The 17,876-nt window shown below is 47.0% G+C and overlaps 1 protein-coding gene across 6 annotated transcripts in view; it reads left to right on the forward strand.

Moving 5' to 3' along the window:
- The window catches only part of mtss1 (MTSS I-BAR domain containing 1), a 228,518-nt gene that overhangs the window by 183,008 nt on the left and 27,634 nt on the right, over positions 1–17,876 (forward strand). For 5 of the 6 annotated variants that reach the window (XM_087994650.1, XM_087994654.1, XM_087994651.1 and 2 more), the window contains exons 9-11: positions 26–126; positions 724–850; positions 8,890–9,009. In XM_087994650.1, the coding sequence (XP_087850776.1) occupies positions 26–126; positions 724–850; positions 8,890–9,009 (348 nt within the window). The remainder of the gene's footprint in view (positions 1–25; positions 127–723; positions 851–8,889; positions 9,010–17,876) is intronic. The other variant, XM_087994653.1, reaches the window with a different exon arrangement.

A 17,876-nucleotide genomic window follows, 5' to 3' on the forward strand; every position in this document is an offset into this window, starting at 1 on the left:
CTGTGTTTGTCTTTTTTATCGACAGGTAATCTTGGATTTGAAGGTGGCAGATGATTATGGCTACACATACCACACCCCTCCATCATCCCCTAGCAGCTCTCACTCGCGGAGGGGCACTGTAAGCAGGTGGGCAGTTAGCTCATTTACCTGGCTCACTCTCATTGTATTTGCCAGCACTGACTGCAGTCTCACTCCTTCCTACGTGTTCCTCCTTATCTTACACCCAGATTGTTTTCAAATTGAAAGTCATTCTCAAAATGTACTTAATGGAATTCCTCTATACTTTTTTAAGTTAAGCTTGAATTCATCTGAAAACACTGCTTATTTGACCTTTGCTGGTGGTACCTTCTAGATCACACCTGACAGTAAGTTGCCGACACACTGCACAGTGGACGGGTCTTGAACTAATATATTTTACATAAAAATAACTCTGGTCTGTATATTATAGAAATGATATTGTGGCAATGGGGAGAGTGCAGGAAATATTGACAGGCTGGGCTCTTTTCTCTAAAAAGTAGATCTGGTAAAGATCTTTAAAACTGTGAAGTGTTTTGATAGAGTGCTTGTGATTAAATTATTTACATTTTCAGTCAAGACCAGAACCTGAGGCAGTAAATACAAGGTGCATAAATAAGTTCAAAAGGGAACTCTGAGAAACTTTTCTTTAACAATCAAGCAAGTGATGTAAGAGAAACTAACAGATTCTATCTCCCATTCCCTCAGCATATACCATTACCCACAAAGTACAGGGAAACATCCCAGCATTCCCAACTTTGAATCAGCCTCGGCATCAATGGAAACACTTCATATACAACCCCCGTCTGTCTCGACAGCTGATGGCACCAGCCAGGTAAGAATGGAATCTGACTGCAAGCCAGCCTTACTGTTAGAGTGCACTGAGTCGTGGTGTCTGTACGGTGCTTTATTATTGCACAGACAAGGTCTTTAGTCCATTGGAGGGTTAGTTTGCATGAACCATGAGAGGTAATCTGATTGAAACATGCCCAATTCTCATAGGGCTCAGCAGGATAGAAACGTGAGCAATGTTTCTGCTGGCTTGGGGTGGATGTGGTGGGCGAGTTCTAGAGCAAGGGGCCATGGTCTTACTTGACCCTTGGGGATCTCCACTTCCTCCAATTTGAAAAATATCCCATTTACCCCTTACTCCCTGTATCCTATCACTCAGTTAATTTCACACCCAATGATATGTTGCAGCTGCTCCTTTTATTTCATGAGCTATAGCTTTGCTAGTATATTTGTTGGGAGGTACTGTAGCAGAGAACATAAAACAATACAGCACAGAACAGGCCCTTCGGCCCACGATGTTGTGCCGAACATTTGTCCTAGCTTAAGCACCCATCCATGTACCTATCCAATTGCCGCTTAAAGGTCACCAATGATTCTGACTCTGCCACTCCCACAGGCAGCGCATTCCGTGCCCCCACCACTGTCTGGGTAAAGAACCAACCCCTGACATCCCCCCTATACCTTCCACCCTTCACCTTAAATTTATGTCCCCTTGTAACACTGTTGTACCCGGGGAAAAAGTCTCTGACTGTCTACTCTATCTATTCCCCTGATCATCTTATAAACCTCTATCAAGTCACCCCTCATCCTTCGCCGTTCCAATGAGAAAAGGCCTAGTTCTCTCAACCTATCCTTGTACGACCTATTCTCCATTCCAGGCAACATCCTGGTAAATCTCCTCTGCACCCTCTCCAAAGCTTCCACATCTTTCCTAAAATGAGGCGACCAGAACTGCACACAGTACTCCAAATGTGGCCTTACCAAGGTCCTCTATAGCTGCAACATCACCTCACGACTCTTGAATTCAATCCCTCCGCTAATGAACGCTTAATACACCATAGGCCTTCTTACAAGCTCTATCCACCTGAGTGAGAACTTTCAAAGAGCTATGAACATAGACCCCAAGATCCCTCTGCTCCTCCACCTTACTAAGAACCCTACCATTAACCCTGTATTCCGCATTCTTATTTGTCTTTCCAAAATGGACAACCTCACACTTGACAGGGTTGGACTCCATTTGCCACTCCTCAACCCAGCTCTGCATCATATCTAAGTCCCTTTGCAGCTGACAACAGCCCTCCTCACTATCCACAACTCCACCAATCTTCGTATCGTCTGCAAATTTACTGACCCACCCTTCAACTCCTCTTCCATGTCATTAATAAACATTACAAACAGCAGAGGACCCAGAACTGATCCCTGCGGAACTCCACTTGTTAACTGGGCTCCAGGCTGAATATTTACCATCTACCACCACTCTCTGACTTCGACCGGTTAGCCAGTTCTCTATCCAACTGGCCACATTTCCCACTATCCCATGCCTCCTGACTTTCCGCATAAGCCTACCATCCATGCCTTACTAAAATCCATGTACACTACATCTACTGCTCTACCCTCATCCATATGCTTGGTCACCTCCTCAAAGAATTCAATAAGACTTGTAAGGCAAGATCTACCCCTCACAAATCCGTTTTTGGAAAGGCCACCACATCAAGCTGCCTTGTCCTTAGCAACATTCTGTGTTATCTCTTCAAAAATTCAAATTCAGTTAAACAAATCTCTGCTGTCCTTTCTTAATTAACCCACATTTATAGGTATTAAAGACATCAATGGATAATGACAGTGCAGGAAAATACTGTTGGAATAGATGATGCAGCCTCTAATTGAATGGTGGAATAGGCTAGAGGGGCAGAATGTCTTAATCCTGATCCTATTTCCTCAGTTCCAAAAGTTTAGCTGAGTTTCCCAGCTTGGCCTGTGATCTACAGCGGAATTCTCCATCGGAAAGGAGAGGAGCATCTCCTCTGGTTTGCTGGAGTATGTAGCATGCCCCATAGTTCAGGGAAATGTGGATCTAATTAGATTAGATTACTTACAGTTTGGAAACAGGCCCTTTGGCCCAACAAGTCCACACCGACCCTCCAAAGAGCAACCCACCCAGACCCCTTCACCTAACACTACGGGCAATTCACCTGACCTGCACATCTTTGGACTGTGGGAGGAAACCGGAGCACTCGGAGGAAACCCACGCAGCCACGGGAAGAATGTGCAAACTCCACACAGTCAGTCGCCTGAGGCGGGAATTGAACCCGGGTCTCTGGAGCTGTGAGGCAGCAGTGCTAACCACTGTGCCACCGTGCCTCAATGCACTGTCTGTCACTGGGATGCAACCTGAATGCATTGTCCTAGAATGAAACCATGCTGTCTGGGAATGTGGTGAGGGATTCAGAATGGTTCTGGGAATGAGGAGAGTTCACCAATGTGGGTTTCGTTTGATCAGAGTAACGATCACAAGCAAATCTGATGAAGATGTTCCCAATGATGAGGGACTTTAATAGAATACATCACCAAAAACTGTTTCCATTGATAATCAGAAGGCATCAATTTGAATGACCAGCAAATGAACAGCGGGAAAGATGAGGATGATTTAATACTGTTGATTGTTGGAGCACATGACATCTGTTCAGAAACTGAGGGAAACCAATTACATTATAAAAGTTAATTGGACCTTACAAACAAGGAGCTGCAATAGACCATTCGTCCCCTCGGGCCTGCTCCACCATTCACCAAGGTAATGTCCGGTCTGATTGCAGCCTCAAATCTGCATTCCCAGCCATTCCTCATTCACTGTCCTCTTTTGTTGAACTAGAATCTAACCACCTGTACCTTAAAAATATTCAAGCGCTCTATTCCTGCCACCTTTTCAGGAAAAGTGTTCCAAACACGCTCTACACTCAGGAAAAAAAAATCACCTCAGGGTTCTTAGAATATTTCAGTCACCTCTTAATCTTCTCAACGCCAGTGGATACTGACCTAGCTTCTCCAAACTTTCTGCATAAGATAACCCATTTATTCCAGGTATCAGTCTGGTAAACCTTCTGTGAACAGCCTCTAATGCATTTACATCCTTCCATAAATCAGGTGATTGATACTGTACACAGTACTCCAGATGCAGGCTCACCAGGGCCTGTGTAACTGAAGCATAACCTCTCTGCTTTTGTATTCAATTTCCTTTGCAATAAATGATGACATTCTGTTAGCTCTCCTATTTATTTGCTGTACGTGCACATTAACATTTTACGATTCATGTACCCACACCTCAATCTGTTTATATTTTGAAGGTGAAATGCCTTTTATTCTTCCTATCAAAATGGACAATGTCACATTTTCCAATATTATGCTTTATTTGCCTGATCTTTGCCAATTCACTTAGCCAATCTATATCCCTCTGTCCTCTTCACAGCTTACTGTTATCCTATCCTTGTGCTACCAGCAAATTTGGCAACCATCCCTTTGGCTCATTTATCCATGTCATTTATCTAAATTTCAAACAGATGAGCCTCCAGCTGTGGCAGATCACAATATTACATCTTACCAACCTGAAAAAACCCATTATGCCTACCTTTTGTTTCCTGTAAGCCTACCAATATGCTGCCGCCTACACTATAAGCTTATATTTTCCACAATAATCTTTGCTATGAAACTTTATCAAATACCTTCTGGAAAACTAAGTACAGTACATCCACCAGATCCTCAAAGAATTCTGATACATGGATTAAACATGCATTCCCTTTCACAAAACCATGTTGACTCAACATTTTCCCTATAACAGACATTAAGCCAACTGGCCTGTAACTTCCTGTTTTGGCTTCTTCTTAAATAAAGGAGTTGTACTTGCTGTCTTCCAATCTAATGGGAAAATATTTGGAACAGGAACTGTAAAACATTTTGGAGCAAGGGTAAAGAAATAATTCAAGGAGATGGCAAAGGTACAATGGGCTGAAGAGCTGAACCACATCCAGAGTCATACAGCACTGAAACAGAGTCTTCGGCCCAACATGCCCAGGTTTCTCCACCTGGACTGGTCACATTTGCCAGCGTTTGGCCCATCTCCCTCTAACCCTCCTGTTCATGGACATGTCCAAATGTCATCAAGTCATAAAATCGTAAGACAGAAACAGGCTCGTCGTTCCAATTCATCTGCGCTGAGCAGATATCCTAAATGGATTCAGTCCCATCTGCCAGCACCCAGCCCATATCCTTCCAAACCCTTCCTATTCATTTACCCATCCAGATGCCTTTTAAATGCTGTAATTGCACCCACCTCCATCACTTCCTCTGGCAGCTCATTCCATACATGTACCATCCTCTGTGTGAAAAAGTTGCCCCCAGGTCCCTTAAACCTATGGCTTCTAGTTTTAGACTCCCTACCCTGGAAAAAAAGACCTTATCTATTCAACTATCCATGCCCCTCATGATTTTTTAAACCTCTACAAGGTCACCCCTCAGCCTCTGACACTCCAAGGGAAAGAGACCCAGCCTACTCAGCCTCTCCCTATAGCTCAAACCCTCCATTCCTGGCAACATCTTTATAAATCTTTTCTGAACCCTTTCAAGTTTCACAATATCCTTCCTGTAGCAGGGAGATCAAAACTGCACAGAGTATTCCAAAAGTGGCCTAACCAGTGTCCTGTACAGTCACAACATGACCTCTCAACTCCTATACTCAATGTACCTACATATAGAACATACAACATTACAGCGCAGTACAGGCCCTTCGGCCCTCGATGTTGTGCTGCCCTGTGAAACCAATCTGAAGCCCATCTAACCTACACTATTCCATTTTCATCCATATGCCTATCCAATGACCATTTAAATGCCCGTAAAGTTGGTGAGTCTAAAACTGTTGCAGGTAGTGCATTCCATACCCCTACTACTCTCTGAGTTAAGAAACTACCTCTGACATCTGTCCTACATCCATCCGCCCTCAATTCAAAGGTCACCATCCAAGGAAAAAGGCTCTCACGGTCTACCTGATCTAACCCTCTGATTATCCTGTATGTTTCAATTAAGTCACCTCTCAACCTCCTTCTCTAATGAAAACAGCCTCAAGTCTCTCAACCTTTCCTCGTAAGACTTTTCCCCCCATACCAGACAACATCTTAGTAAATCTCCTCTGAATCCTTTCCAAAGCTTCCACATTCTTCCTATAATGCGGTGACGATTGTTCTCTGAGATAACCTTCACTGTTCGCTACACCACAATTTCCATGTCATTGGCAAACTTACTAACTGTGTCTCCTATATTCTCATCCAAATCATTTATATGAATTACAAACCACCGTGGACCCAGCACCGGTGCTTTTGGCACACCACTGGTCACAGACCTCCAATCCCAACTATTACTGTCACCACCACCCTCTGTCTCCTAACCATCAAGCCAATTTTCTATTCACTTGGCTAGCTATCCCTGGATCTCATGAGATCTAACCTTACTAACCAGTCTACCATGCGGAATCTTGTCAAAGGCCTTGCTAAAGTCCGTGTCGGCAAGGTGTGCCACCCTGCCTTCATCTATCTCCTTGGTCATCTCTTCAAAGAATTCAATAAAGTTTGAGACACATGATTTGCCACGCACAAAACCATGCTGACTATCCCTAATCATCCCTTGCCTTTCCAAATGCATGTAGATCCTATCTCTCAGAATCCTCACCAACAGCTTAACCACCACTGGCATCAGGCTTACCAGTCTATAGTTCCCTGGCATTTCCTTGGAGCCTTTCTTAAATAGTGGCGCATCATTCATCGCCATCCATTCTTCTCAGCCATGCTGTTGATGATACAAATATCTCGGCAAGGGGCCCTGCAATTTCTTCTCTCGCTTCCCACAAAGTTCTGGGATACACGTGATCGGGTCCCAGAGATTTGTCTACGTTCTTGTGTTTTAAGCACTTCCTCTTTTGTAAGATGGACTCTTTATTTTTAAAGACATCACTATTTATTTCTCCAAGTTCCCTAGCTTCTGTGCCTTTTTCCATAGTACATACTGAGGCAAAATATTAATTTAGTATTCCATCCATCTGCTGTGATTCCACACATCAATGGCCATGGTGATCTTTAAGGACCCTATTCTCTCCCTAGTTACTCATTTGCCTTTAATTTACTTGTAAAACATCTTTGGATTCTCCTTAACCTTAACTGCCAAAGCTATCTCATGTCCCCTTTTGTCCCTCCTGATTTCCCTCTTAAGTGTGTTCCTACTCCCCCATACTCCTATAGTGATTCACTCTCCCAGTCATCCATACCTGACATATACCTCCTTTTGACCAGAGCCTCAGTATCTCTAGTCATCTCATGTTCCCTACTTCTACCAGTCTTGCCTTTCACACTAACAGGTACATATTGTCTCTGAACTCCCGTTATTTATTAAAAAAACAAGGGCAGGGCTTAATGGAAGGGCCCTGGATGATGGAACACGCGCACCAAACAACTCCACCGCCCTATGGCCGACCACCTCAACTCACCCTCCCACTCTGCCAAGAGCATGCAAGTCCTGTGCCGCCTCCAACACCAAATCCAAGCCACCCAACATCTGGGGGAAGAAGGCTTCATCTTCCACCTTGGGACCCTCCAACCACACGACATCAACGTCAACTTCACCAGTTTCCTCATCTCCCCTCCCCACCTCATCCTAGATCCAACCCTTCAACTCGGCACTGCCCTACCTCCATCTTCCTTCCCACCTATCCATCCACTCTCCCCGCCGATCTAACCCCATCACTCCCCGCTTGCATCTACCTATTGCCTTCTCAGCTACTTCCCACCCCCCCCCACCCCTACATCCTCACGCCCCATCCCCACCCTCCTCCCCACGCCCCAACACAACATTCCTGATGAAGAGCTTATGCCCGAAACGTTGACTCTCCTGCTCCTTGCATGCTGCCTGACCTGCTGTGATTCTCCAGCACCACACGTTTTGACTCTCATCTCCAACATCTGCAGTCCTCACTTTCTCTTTGGAAAATGTTGTAGAACAGAGAGATTTAGGGGTTCAAGTATGTAATACTTTGAAATTTGTGTCACATGTAGATAGCATGGTTAAGGAGCCATTTAGCACATTTGCTCAGTCTACGAGTTGGGATTTCATGTTGAGGTTGTACAGGACGTTGTGAGGTCTCTCTGGAGTACCCTGTCCGGTTCTGGTCGCCATTCTATAGGAAAAATATTATTAAGTTGGAGAGGGTTCAAAGTTTGAATCATAAAGATAGACTGGGACTTTTTTTTATTGGAGCATAGGAGGTTGAAGAGTGACTTTATTGAGGTTTATAAAATCCTTGGCATAGAAAAGCACAATAGCAAACGTCGTTCCTTAGAGCGGGGGAGTTCAAAATTAGGGGGCATATTTTTAAGGTGAAAGGAGAAAGGTTTGAAAAGGACAGGAGGGGCAACATTTTTACACAGGGTGGTTCTTTTGTAGAATGAATTGCCAGAGGAAATGGTGGATGTGGGTACAGTTACAACTTTTAACAGACATTTGGAAAAGTACATGAATAGGAAAGATTTACTGGGATATGATCCAAACGCTGACAAGTGAGACTTGGTCAGCGAGGGCCAATTGGATCAAAGGGTCTGTCTGCGGGCTGTATGACTCTGACTTAATAATAAAATGTAATGTTTGTTCTAACTACCTGCCCATAAAATCTTACTTCCTGGTGTCCACTCTTCTCATAGCTTCATGCCTTCATTTATAACATAAACAGATCACTCTGTAATTATAGGCTGCCAAACTGTGATGGCACTGTGAAGGTTCAATTTTACAGTTTCACTCCAGCAGAAGATCCCATCTAACTCAGTGAAATGCCTGGTTGTGTGTATACGCTTTGTGCTGGGTTGTGTAGAGTCAATGAGAGTTCACTCGGGGTTAAACCTGTTGGATATTGCAATGTTGAGATGAGTTAGACCAGCCACTTCTGATTGATGTTTAAGATCATGATTTCTAATCTCTATTTCCTCTCTCCTTTATTTCTCTCTTTATCTTTCTCTTTACTTTTTGTTTTGCTTTAATTATTGGCTTAACCTGCAGAAATCCACCAGTTCAGCATCCTCCGAGGCTTCAGAAACCTGGAGGTCGGTTAGCGAATGCAGCTCTCCCACCTCTCTCTGCTCTGGCTACAAGACTGGGCTGTGGACAGCAGCCAGCAAGGTGATAGCAGCCTGTTCCAAGCCAGGTTTGAGTGCTGGGTCCTGAGGGAGGGTCAGAATAACGCATGGGGAGCAGTGACTTCCACCCAAGCTGTGTAACTGTGGAGCTGCAGTGTATGTTGGGAAAGGCAGTGGAGTGTTTAACTGCATCATGTCTGGATGAATTTTATTCCCTTTCAGTTTAGGAAAGCAATGTACCTTTCAGTGGGAGGGTCAGCAATGAGTGGGAGGAAATCTACTGGGGTGGAAGAAAGTATGTTCAGAGAGTGGCGATTTAAGGATTAAGAATCCATGGGACAAAGGGACTTGGCTAGAAGCTGTGAGGCAGCACAAGATACTGGGCCTTTTGTTACTGACGGTGACTAAAGTAGATCTGTTAACTGCTCTAGTTTGATTTGATCAACTGGGACAGATTAATCGATGGTCATTTACCAATTTTAGCAGCCCAACATTCAGGAATCTGTCTCATCATCTTCCTTCAGTGGAATTTCTTTTGTGTCGATGTCTCCCATTTTATTTCTGTCTTTTTTTAACTCTTTAGCCAAAGGGGACTTGGCAGAGGGCAACTAATGTGGTTCCCCTTTTCAAAAAGGGTGATAGCGACAGACTGTGGAGTTACACGCCATTGGGTCTCACATCAGTGATCGGGAAACTCTTGGAGAAAATTATTAATCTCTACTTGGAGATGCCACGTTATGTCAAAGAGCGAAAGTGAGGGCTGCAGATGCTGGAGATCAGAGGGCGGTCATGCCTTGTAAATTCGAGGAGGTGACCAAGTGTGTAGCTGAGGTGATGCAATTCGTGTCGTTTAGTTGGATTTCAGCAAAGTTTTTGACAAGGTTCCACATGAGGGACTGATAAAGAACGTAAAAGCTCACAAGATCCAGGGATTTTAGCAATTGGCTTAGTGACAGGAGACTGTGTGTGATGGTAGAAGACAGTTTATGCAGCTGGAGACAGGTGTGTAGTGGCTCTCCACAGGGATCAATGCTGGCTGGGTCCCTTATTGTTTATGACATGTATAAATGATATAGAAGAAAATGTGCAGAAAAGTTTGCAGATCACGGAAGATTGACCAGGTGGTTGACAGTGAGGAAGAAGGTCTTAGGTTACAGTGGGATATAGACAGATTGGTCAGGTGGGCAGATCAATGGCAGATTAAATTTAACGCTGAAAAGTGTGTTACTTATAAAGTGCAAGATGAGAGTACTGGATACATGCAGGACATGAGGAAGTTCACAGGAGCAGAGAGATCCTGGAGTGCTTGACTACAAATCCCTGAAGACAAGATGGGTTAATAGGGTAGTTAAGGAGTACAGGTAACTTAACTTTGTCGGTTGAAGCATAGCTTATAAGAGCATTGAGATTTTGTTGGAGCTGTATAAAACTTAGGCCACAGCTGGAGCACTGTGTGCAGTTCTGGTCCCCACACTGTAGGAAGGATGTGATTGTACTGGACGATGGAGAGGAGATTCACTCAGATGGAGCATTTCAGTGATGAAGAGAGGCTGGATAAGCTCAGGTTGATTTCTTTGGAGAGGAGAGGGTTGAGAGGCGCTTGATTTGAGGTGAATAAGATTATGTGGGGCATGGACAGGGCAAATCGAAAACAGCTGTTTCCCTTAGTTGAAAGGTCAGTTCCAAGGGGACATGGGGTCAGGATGAGAGGCAGGGAGTTTAGGGGGGATTTTAGGAAATCGGTTTTCACCCAAAAGGTGGTAGGAGTTTGGAGTGTGCTGCCTGGGAGGGTATTTGAGGTGGGAAAGTTCACAACCTTTATAAACTACTTGGAATGTCAGAACATTCAAGGCCAGGGGCCTAGTACTGGAAGGAGGGACTAGTGCAGATTGAGAGCAGTTCTTGTTGTTACAGACTCAGTTCCGTGCTGTATGATTATGTGATTATATGCCTTCCTGTTTCTGTTGCATTAAATGAAGGATGTGGGCGAGGATGTGAGAGGGGAGGGGCTGCCTGGTTGAGTATAGGGTTAGGGGCAGGAGTGAGTGAGAGGGAGAAGTGAATGATGATATGGATGGTTGCAAGGAGAGGCTGAGTGAGTGAGTCACTGCCTGCTACATAATGTACTTTCAATCCATTCAAGAACAGCTCCATCTCTCTAATGTGAAAGAATTCATTGAGTCCAGTGCACACAACAGCAGCCTGCTCTATTACAGGGAATGATGGGGTACCATACTACTGGGGACAGGGTCTGTCACTGTAGATAATAAGGAGATACAGTACGACTGGGGCTATGTCTGTCACTGTGTAACACTGGGGTACAGTACTGGTGGGGACAGGTCTGTCACTGTATAACACGGGTACAGTACTGGTGAGGGCAGGTCTGTCACTGTACAACACGGGTACAGTACAACTGGGGGCAGGTCTGTCACTGTATAACACTGGGGTACTGTACCGGTGAGGACAGGTCTGTCACTGTATAACACGGGTACAGTACTGGTGAGGGCAGGTCTGTCACTGTACAACACGGGTACAGTACAACTGGGGGCAGGTCTGTCACTGTATAACACTGGGGTACTGTACCGGTGAGGACAGGTCTGTCACTGTATAACACGGGTACAGTACTGGTGAGGGCAGGTCTGTCACTGTACAACACGGGTACAGTACAACTGGGGGCAGGTCTGTCACTGTATAATACTGGGGTACAGTACTGGTGAAGACAGGTCTGTCACTGTATAACACTGGGGTACAGTACTGGTGGGGACAGGTCTGTCACTGTATAACACTGGGGTACAGTACAACTGGGGGCAGGTCTGTCACTGAATAACACTGGGATACAGTACTGGTGAAGACAGGTCTGTCACTGTATTACACTGGGGTACAGTACTGGTAGGGACAGGTCTGTCACTGTATAACACTGCGGTACAGTACTGGTGGGGACAGGTCTGTCACTGTATAACACTGGGGTACAGTACAACTGGGGGCAGGTCTGTCACTGAATAACACTGGGATACAGTACTGGTGAGGACAGGTCTGTCACTGTATAACACGGGTACAGTTCAACTGGGGGCAGGTCTGTCACTGTATAACACTGGGATACAGTACTGGTGGGGACAGGTCTGTCACTGTATAACACTGGGATACAGTACTGGTGGGGACAGGTCTGTCACTGTATAACACTGGGGTACAGTACTGGTGGAGACAGGTCTGTCACTGTATAACACTGGGGTACAGTACTGGTGGAGACAGGTCTGTCACTGTATAACACTGGGGTACAGTACTGGTGGGGACAGGTCTGTCCCTGTATAACACTGGGGTACAGCACTGGTGAGGGCAGGTCTGTCACTGTACAACACTTGGGTACAGTACTAGTGGGGTCAGGTCAGTCACTGTATAACACGGGTGCAGTACAATTTGGGGCAGGTCTGTCACTGAATAACACTGGGATACTGTACCAGTGAGGGCAGGTCTGTCACTGTATAACACGGGTACAGTAGAACGGGGGGCAGGTCTGTCACTGTATAACACTGGGGTACTGTACCGGTGAGGGCAGGTCTGTCACTGTATAACACTGCGGTACAGAACTGGGGGCAGGTCTGTCACTGTATAACACTGGGGTACTGTACCGGTGAGGACAGGTCTGTCACTGTATAACACGGGTACAGTACAACTGGGGGCAGGTCTGTCACTGTATAATACTGGGGTACAGTACTGGTGAAGACAGGTCTGTCACTGTATAACACTGGGGTACAGTACTGGTGGGGACAGGTCTGTCACTGTATAACACTGGGGTACAGTACAACTGGGGGCAGGTCTGTCACTGAATAACACTGGGATACAGTACTGGTGAAGACAGGTCTGTCACTGTATTACACTGGGGTACAGTACTGGTAGGGACAGGTCTGTCACTGTATAACACTGCGGTACAGTACTGGTGGGGACAGGTCTGTCACTGTATAACACTGGGGTACAGTACAACTGGGGGCAGGTCTGTCACTGAATAACACTGGGATACAGTACTGGTGAGGACAGGTCTGTCACTGTATAACACGGGTACAGTTCAACTGGGGGCAGGTCTGTCACTGTATAACACTGGGATACAGTACTGGTGGGGACAGGTCTGTCACTGTATAACACTGGGGTACAGTACTGGTGGAGACAGGTCTGTCACTGTATAACACTGGGGTACAGTACTGGTGAGGGCAGGTCTGTCACTGTACAACACTTGGGTACAGTACTAGTGGGGTCAGGTCAGTCACTGTATTACACGGGTGCAGTACAATTGGGGGCAGGTCTGTCACTGAATAACACTGGGATACTGTACCAGTGAGGGCAGGTCTGTCACTGTATAACACGGGTACAGTAGAACGGGGGGCAGGTCTGTCACTGTATAACACTGGGGTACTGTACCGGTGAGGGCAGGTCTGTCACTGTATAACACGGGTATAGTACTGGTGAGGGCAGGTCTGTCACTGTATAACACGGGTACAGTACAACTGGGGGCAGGTCTGTCACTGTATAACACTGGGGTACAGTACTGGTGAGGGCAGGTCTGTCACTGTATAACACTGGGGTACAGTATTGGTGGGGACAGGTCTGTCACTGTATACCACTGGGGTATAGTACAACTGGGGGCAGGTCTGTCACTGTATAAGCTGAAACTTTATTGCTGGAACAGCACAGCAGGTCAGGCAGCATCTAGGGAACAGAAGATTCGACGTTTCGGGCACATGCCCTTCATCAGGATTCCTGTGCTGTTCCAGCAATAAAGTTTCAGCTTTGATCTCCAGCGTCTGCAGACCTCACTTTCTCCTGTCACTGTATAACACTGGAGTACAGCACTGGTGAGGGCAGGTCTGTCACTGTATAACACTTGGGTACAGTACTAGTGGGGTCAGGTCTGTCACTGTATAACACTGGGGTACAGTACAACTGGGGGCAGGTCTGTCACTGAATAACACTGGGATACAGTACTGGTGAGGACAGGTCTGTCACTGTATAACACTGGGGTACAGTACTGGTGAGGACAGGTCTGTCACTGTATAACACTGGGGTACAGTACTGGTGGGGACAGGTCTGTCACTGTATAACACTTGGGTACAGTACTTGTGGGGACAGGTCTGTCACTGTATAACACTGGGGTACAGCACTGGTGAGGGCAGGTCTGTCACTGTATAACACTGGGGTACAGTACTAGTGGGGTCAGGTCTGTCACTGTATAACACTGGGGTCCAGTACAACTGTGGGCAGGTCTGTCACTGAATAACACTGGGAAACAGTACTGGTGAGGACAGGTCTGTCACTGTATAACACGGGTACAGTACAACTGGGGGCAGGTCTGTCACTGTATAACACTTGGATACAGTACTGGTGAGGACAGGTCTGTCACTGTATAACACTGGGGTACAGTACTGGTGGGGACAGGTCAGTCACTGTATAACACTGGGGTACAGCACTGGTGAGAGCAGGTCTGTCACTGTATAACATTTGGGTACAGTACTAGTGGGGTCAGGTCAGTCACTGTATAACACGGGTGCAGTACAACTGGGGGCAGGTCTGTCACTGTATAACACTGGGGTACTGTACCGGTGAGGGCAGGTCTGTCACTGTATAACACTGCGGTACAGAACTGGGGGCAGGTCTGTCACTGTATAACACTGGGGTACTGTACCGGTGAGGACAGGTCTGTCACTGTATAACACGGGTACAGTACTGGTGAGGGCAGGTCTGTCACTGTACAACACGGGTACAGTACAACTGGGGGCAGGTCTGTCACTGTATAATACTGGGGTACAGTACTGGTGAAGACAGGTCTGTCACTGTATAACACTGGGGTACAGTACTGGTGGGGACAGGTCTGTCACTGTATAACACTGCGGTACAGTACTGGTGGGGACAGGTCTGTCACTGTATAACACTGGGGTACAGCACTGGTGAGGGCAGGTCTGTCACTGTATAACACTGGTGTACAGCACTGCTGAGGGCAGGTCTGTCACTGTATAACACTGGGGTACAGTACAACTGGGGGCAGGTCTGTCACTGAATAACACTGGGATACAGTACTGGTGAAGACAGGTCTGTCACTGTATTACACTGGGGTACAGTACTGGTAGGGACAGGTCTGTCACTGTATAACACTGCGGTACAGTACTGGTGGGGACAGGTCTGTCACTGTATAACACTGGGGTACAGCACTGGTGAGGGCAGGTCTGTCACTGTATAACACTGGGGTACAGTACTGGTGGGGACAGGTCTGTCACTGTATAACACTGCGGTACAGTACTGGTGGGGACAGGTCTGTCACTGTATAACACTGGGGTACAGCACTGGTGAGGGCAGGTCTGTCACTGTATAACACTGGTGTACAGCACTGCTGAGGGCAGGTCTGTCACTGTATAACACTGGGGTACAGTACAACTGGGGGCAGGTCTGTCACTGAATAACACTGGGATACAGTACTGGTGAAGACAGGTCTGTCACTGTATTACACTGGGGTACAGTACTGGTAGGGACAGGTCTGTCACTGTATAACACTGCGGTACAGTACTGGTGGGGACAGGTTTGTCACTGTATAACACTGGGGTACAGCACTGGTGAGGGCAGGTCTGTCACTGTATAACACTGGGGTACAGTACTGGTGGAGACAGGTCTGTCACTGTATAACACTGGGGTACAGTACTGGTGGGGACAGGTCTGTCCCTGTATAACACTGGGGTACAGCACTGGTGAGGGCAGGTCTGTCACTGTACAACACTTGGGTACAGTACTAGTGGGGTCAGGTCAGTCACTGTATAACACGGGTGCAGTACAATTGGGGGCAGGTCTGTCACTGAATAACACTGGGGTACAGCACTGGTGAGGGCAGGTCTGTCACTGTATAACACTGGGGTACAGTACTAGTGGGGTCAGGTCAGTCACTGTATAACACGGGTGCAGTACAATTGGGGGCAGGTCTGTCACTGAATAACACTGGGATACTGTACCAGTGGGGGCAGGTCTGTCACTGTATAACACGGGTACAGTAGAACGGGGGGCAGGTCTGTCACTGTATAACACTGGGGTACAGTACTGGTGGGGACAGGTCTGTCACTGTATAACACTGGGGTATAGTACAACTGGGGGCAAGTCTGTCACTGAATAACACTGGGATACAGTACTGGTGGGGACAAGTCTGTCACTGTATAACACTGCGGTACAGTACTGGTGGGGACAGGTCTGTCACTGTATAACACTGGGGTACAGCACTGGTGAGGGCAGGTCTGTCACTGTATAACACTGGGGTACAGTACTAGTGGGGTCAGGTCTGTCACTGTATAACACTGGGGTACAGCACTGGTGAGGGCAGGACTGTCACTGTATAACGCGGGTACAGTACAACTGGGGGACAGGTCTGTCACTGTATAATACTGGGGTACAGTACTGGTGAGGGCAGGTCTGTCACTGTATAACACTGGGGTACAGTACTGGTGGGGACAGGTCTGTCACTATAACACTGGGGCATAGTACAACTGGGGGCAGGTCTGTCACTGTATAACACGGGTACAGCACTGGTGAGGGCAGGTCTGTCACTGTATAACGCTGGGGTACAGTACTAGTGAGGTCAGGTCTGTCACTGTATAACACTGGGGTACAGTACAACTGGGGGCAGGTCTGTCACTGAATAACACTGGGATACAGTACTGGTGAGGACAGGTCTGTCACTGTATGACACTGGGGTACAGTACTGGTGGGGACAGGTCTGTCACTGTATAATACTGGGGTACAGCACTGGTGAGGGCAAGTCTGTCACTGAATAACACTGGGATACAGTACTGGTGGGGACAGGTCTGTCACTGTATAACACTGGGGTATAGTACAACTGGGGGCAGGTCTGTCACTGTAAAACACTGGGGTACTGGACCGGTGAGGGCAGGTCTGTCACTGTATAACACTGGGGTACAGTACTGGTGGGGACAAGTCTGTCACTGTACAACACTGCGGTACAGTACTGGTGGGGACAGATCTGTCACTATAACACTGGGGTACAGCACTGGTGAGAGCAGGTCTGTCACTGTATAACACTGGGGTACAGTACTAGTGGGGTCTGGTCTGTCACTGTATAGCACTGGGGTGCAGTACAACTGGGGGCAAGTCTGTCACTGAATAACACTGGGGTACAGTACAACTGGGGGCAGGTCTGTCACTGTAAAACATTGGGGTACTGGACCGGTGAGGGCAGGTCTGTCACTGTATAACACGGATACAGTAGAACTGGGGGCAGGTCTGTCACTGTATAACACGGGTACAGTAGAACTGGGGGCAGGTCTGTCACTGTATAACACTGGGGTACTGTACCGGTGAGGGCAGGTCTGTCACTGTATAACACGGGCACAGTACTGGTGAGGGCAGGTCTGTCATTGTATAACACGGGTACAGTACAACTGGGGGCAGGTCTGTCACTGTATAACACTGGGGTACAGTACTGGTGAGGGCAGGTCGGTCGCTGTATAACACTTGGGTACAGTACTGGTGGGGTCAGGTCTGTCACTGTATAACACTTGGGTACAGTACTAGTGGGGACAGGTCTGTCACTGTATAACACTGGGGTACAGTACTAGTGGGGTCAGGTCTGTCACTGTATAACACTGGGGTACAGTACAACTGGGGGTAGGTCTGTCACTGAATAACACTCGGATACAGTACTGGTGAGGACAGGTCTGTCACTGTATAACACTGGGATACAGTACTGGTGGGGACAGGTGTGTCACTGTATAACACTGGGGTACAGTACTGGTGGGGACAGGTCTGTCACTGTATAACACTGGGGTACAGTACTGGTGGGGACAGGTCTGTCACTGTATAACACTGGGGTACAGCACTGGTGAGGGCAGGTCTGTCACTGTATAACACTTGGGTACAGTACTAGTGGGG

Source organism: Chiloscyllium plagiosum, unplaced genomic scaffold, assembly GCF_037043375.1.
Source record: "Chiloscyllium plagiosum isolate Xiang-an unplaced genomic scaffold, Cpla_swu_hap1 HiC_scaffold_15, whole genome shotgun sequence".
Lineage (NCBI taxonomy): Eukaryota > Metazoa > Chordata > Chondrichthyes > Orectolobiformes > Hemiscylliidae > Chiloscyllium > Chiloscyllium plagiosum.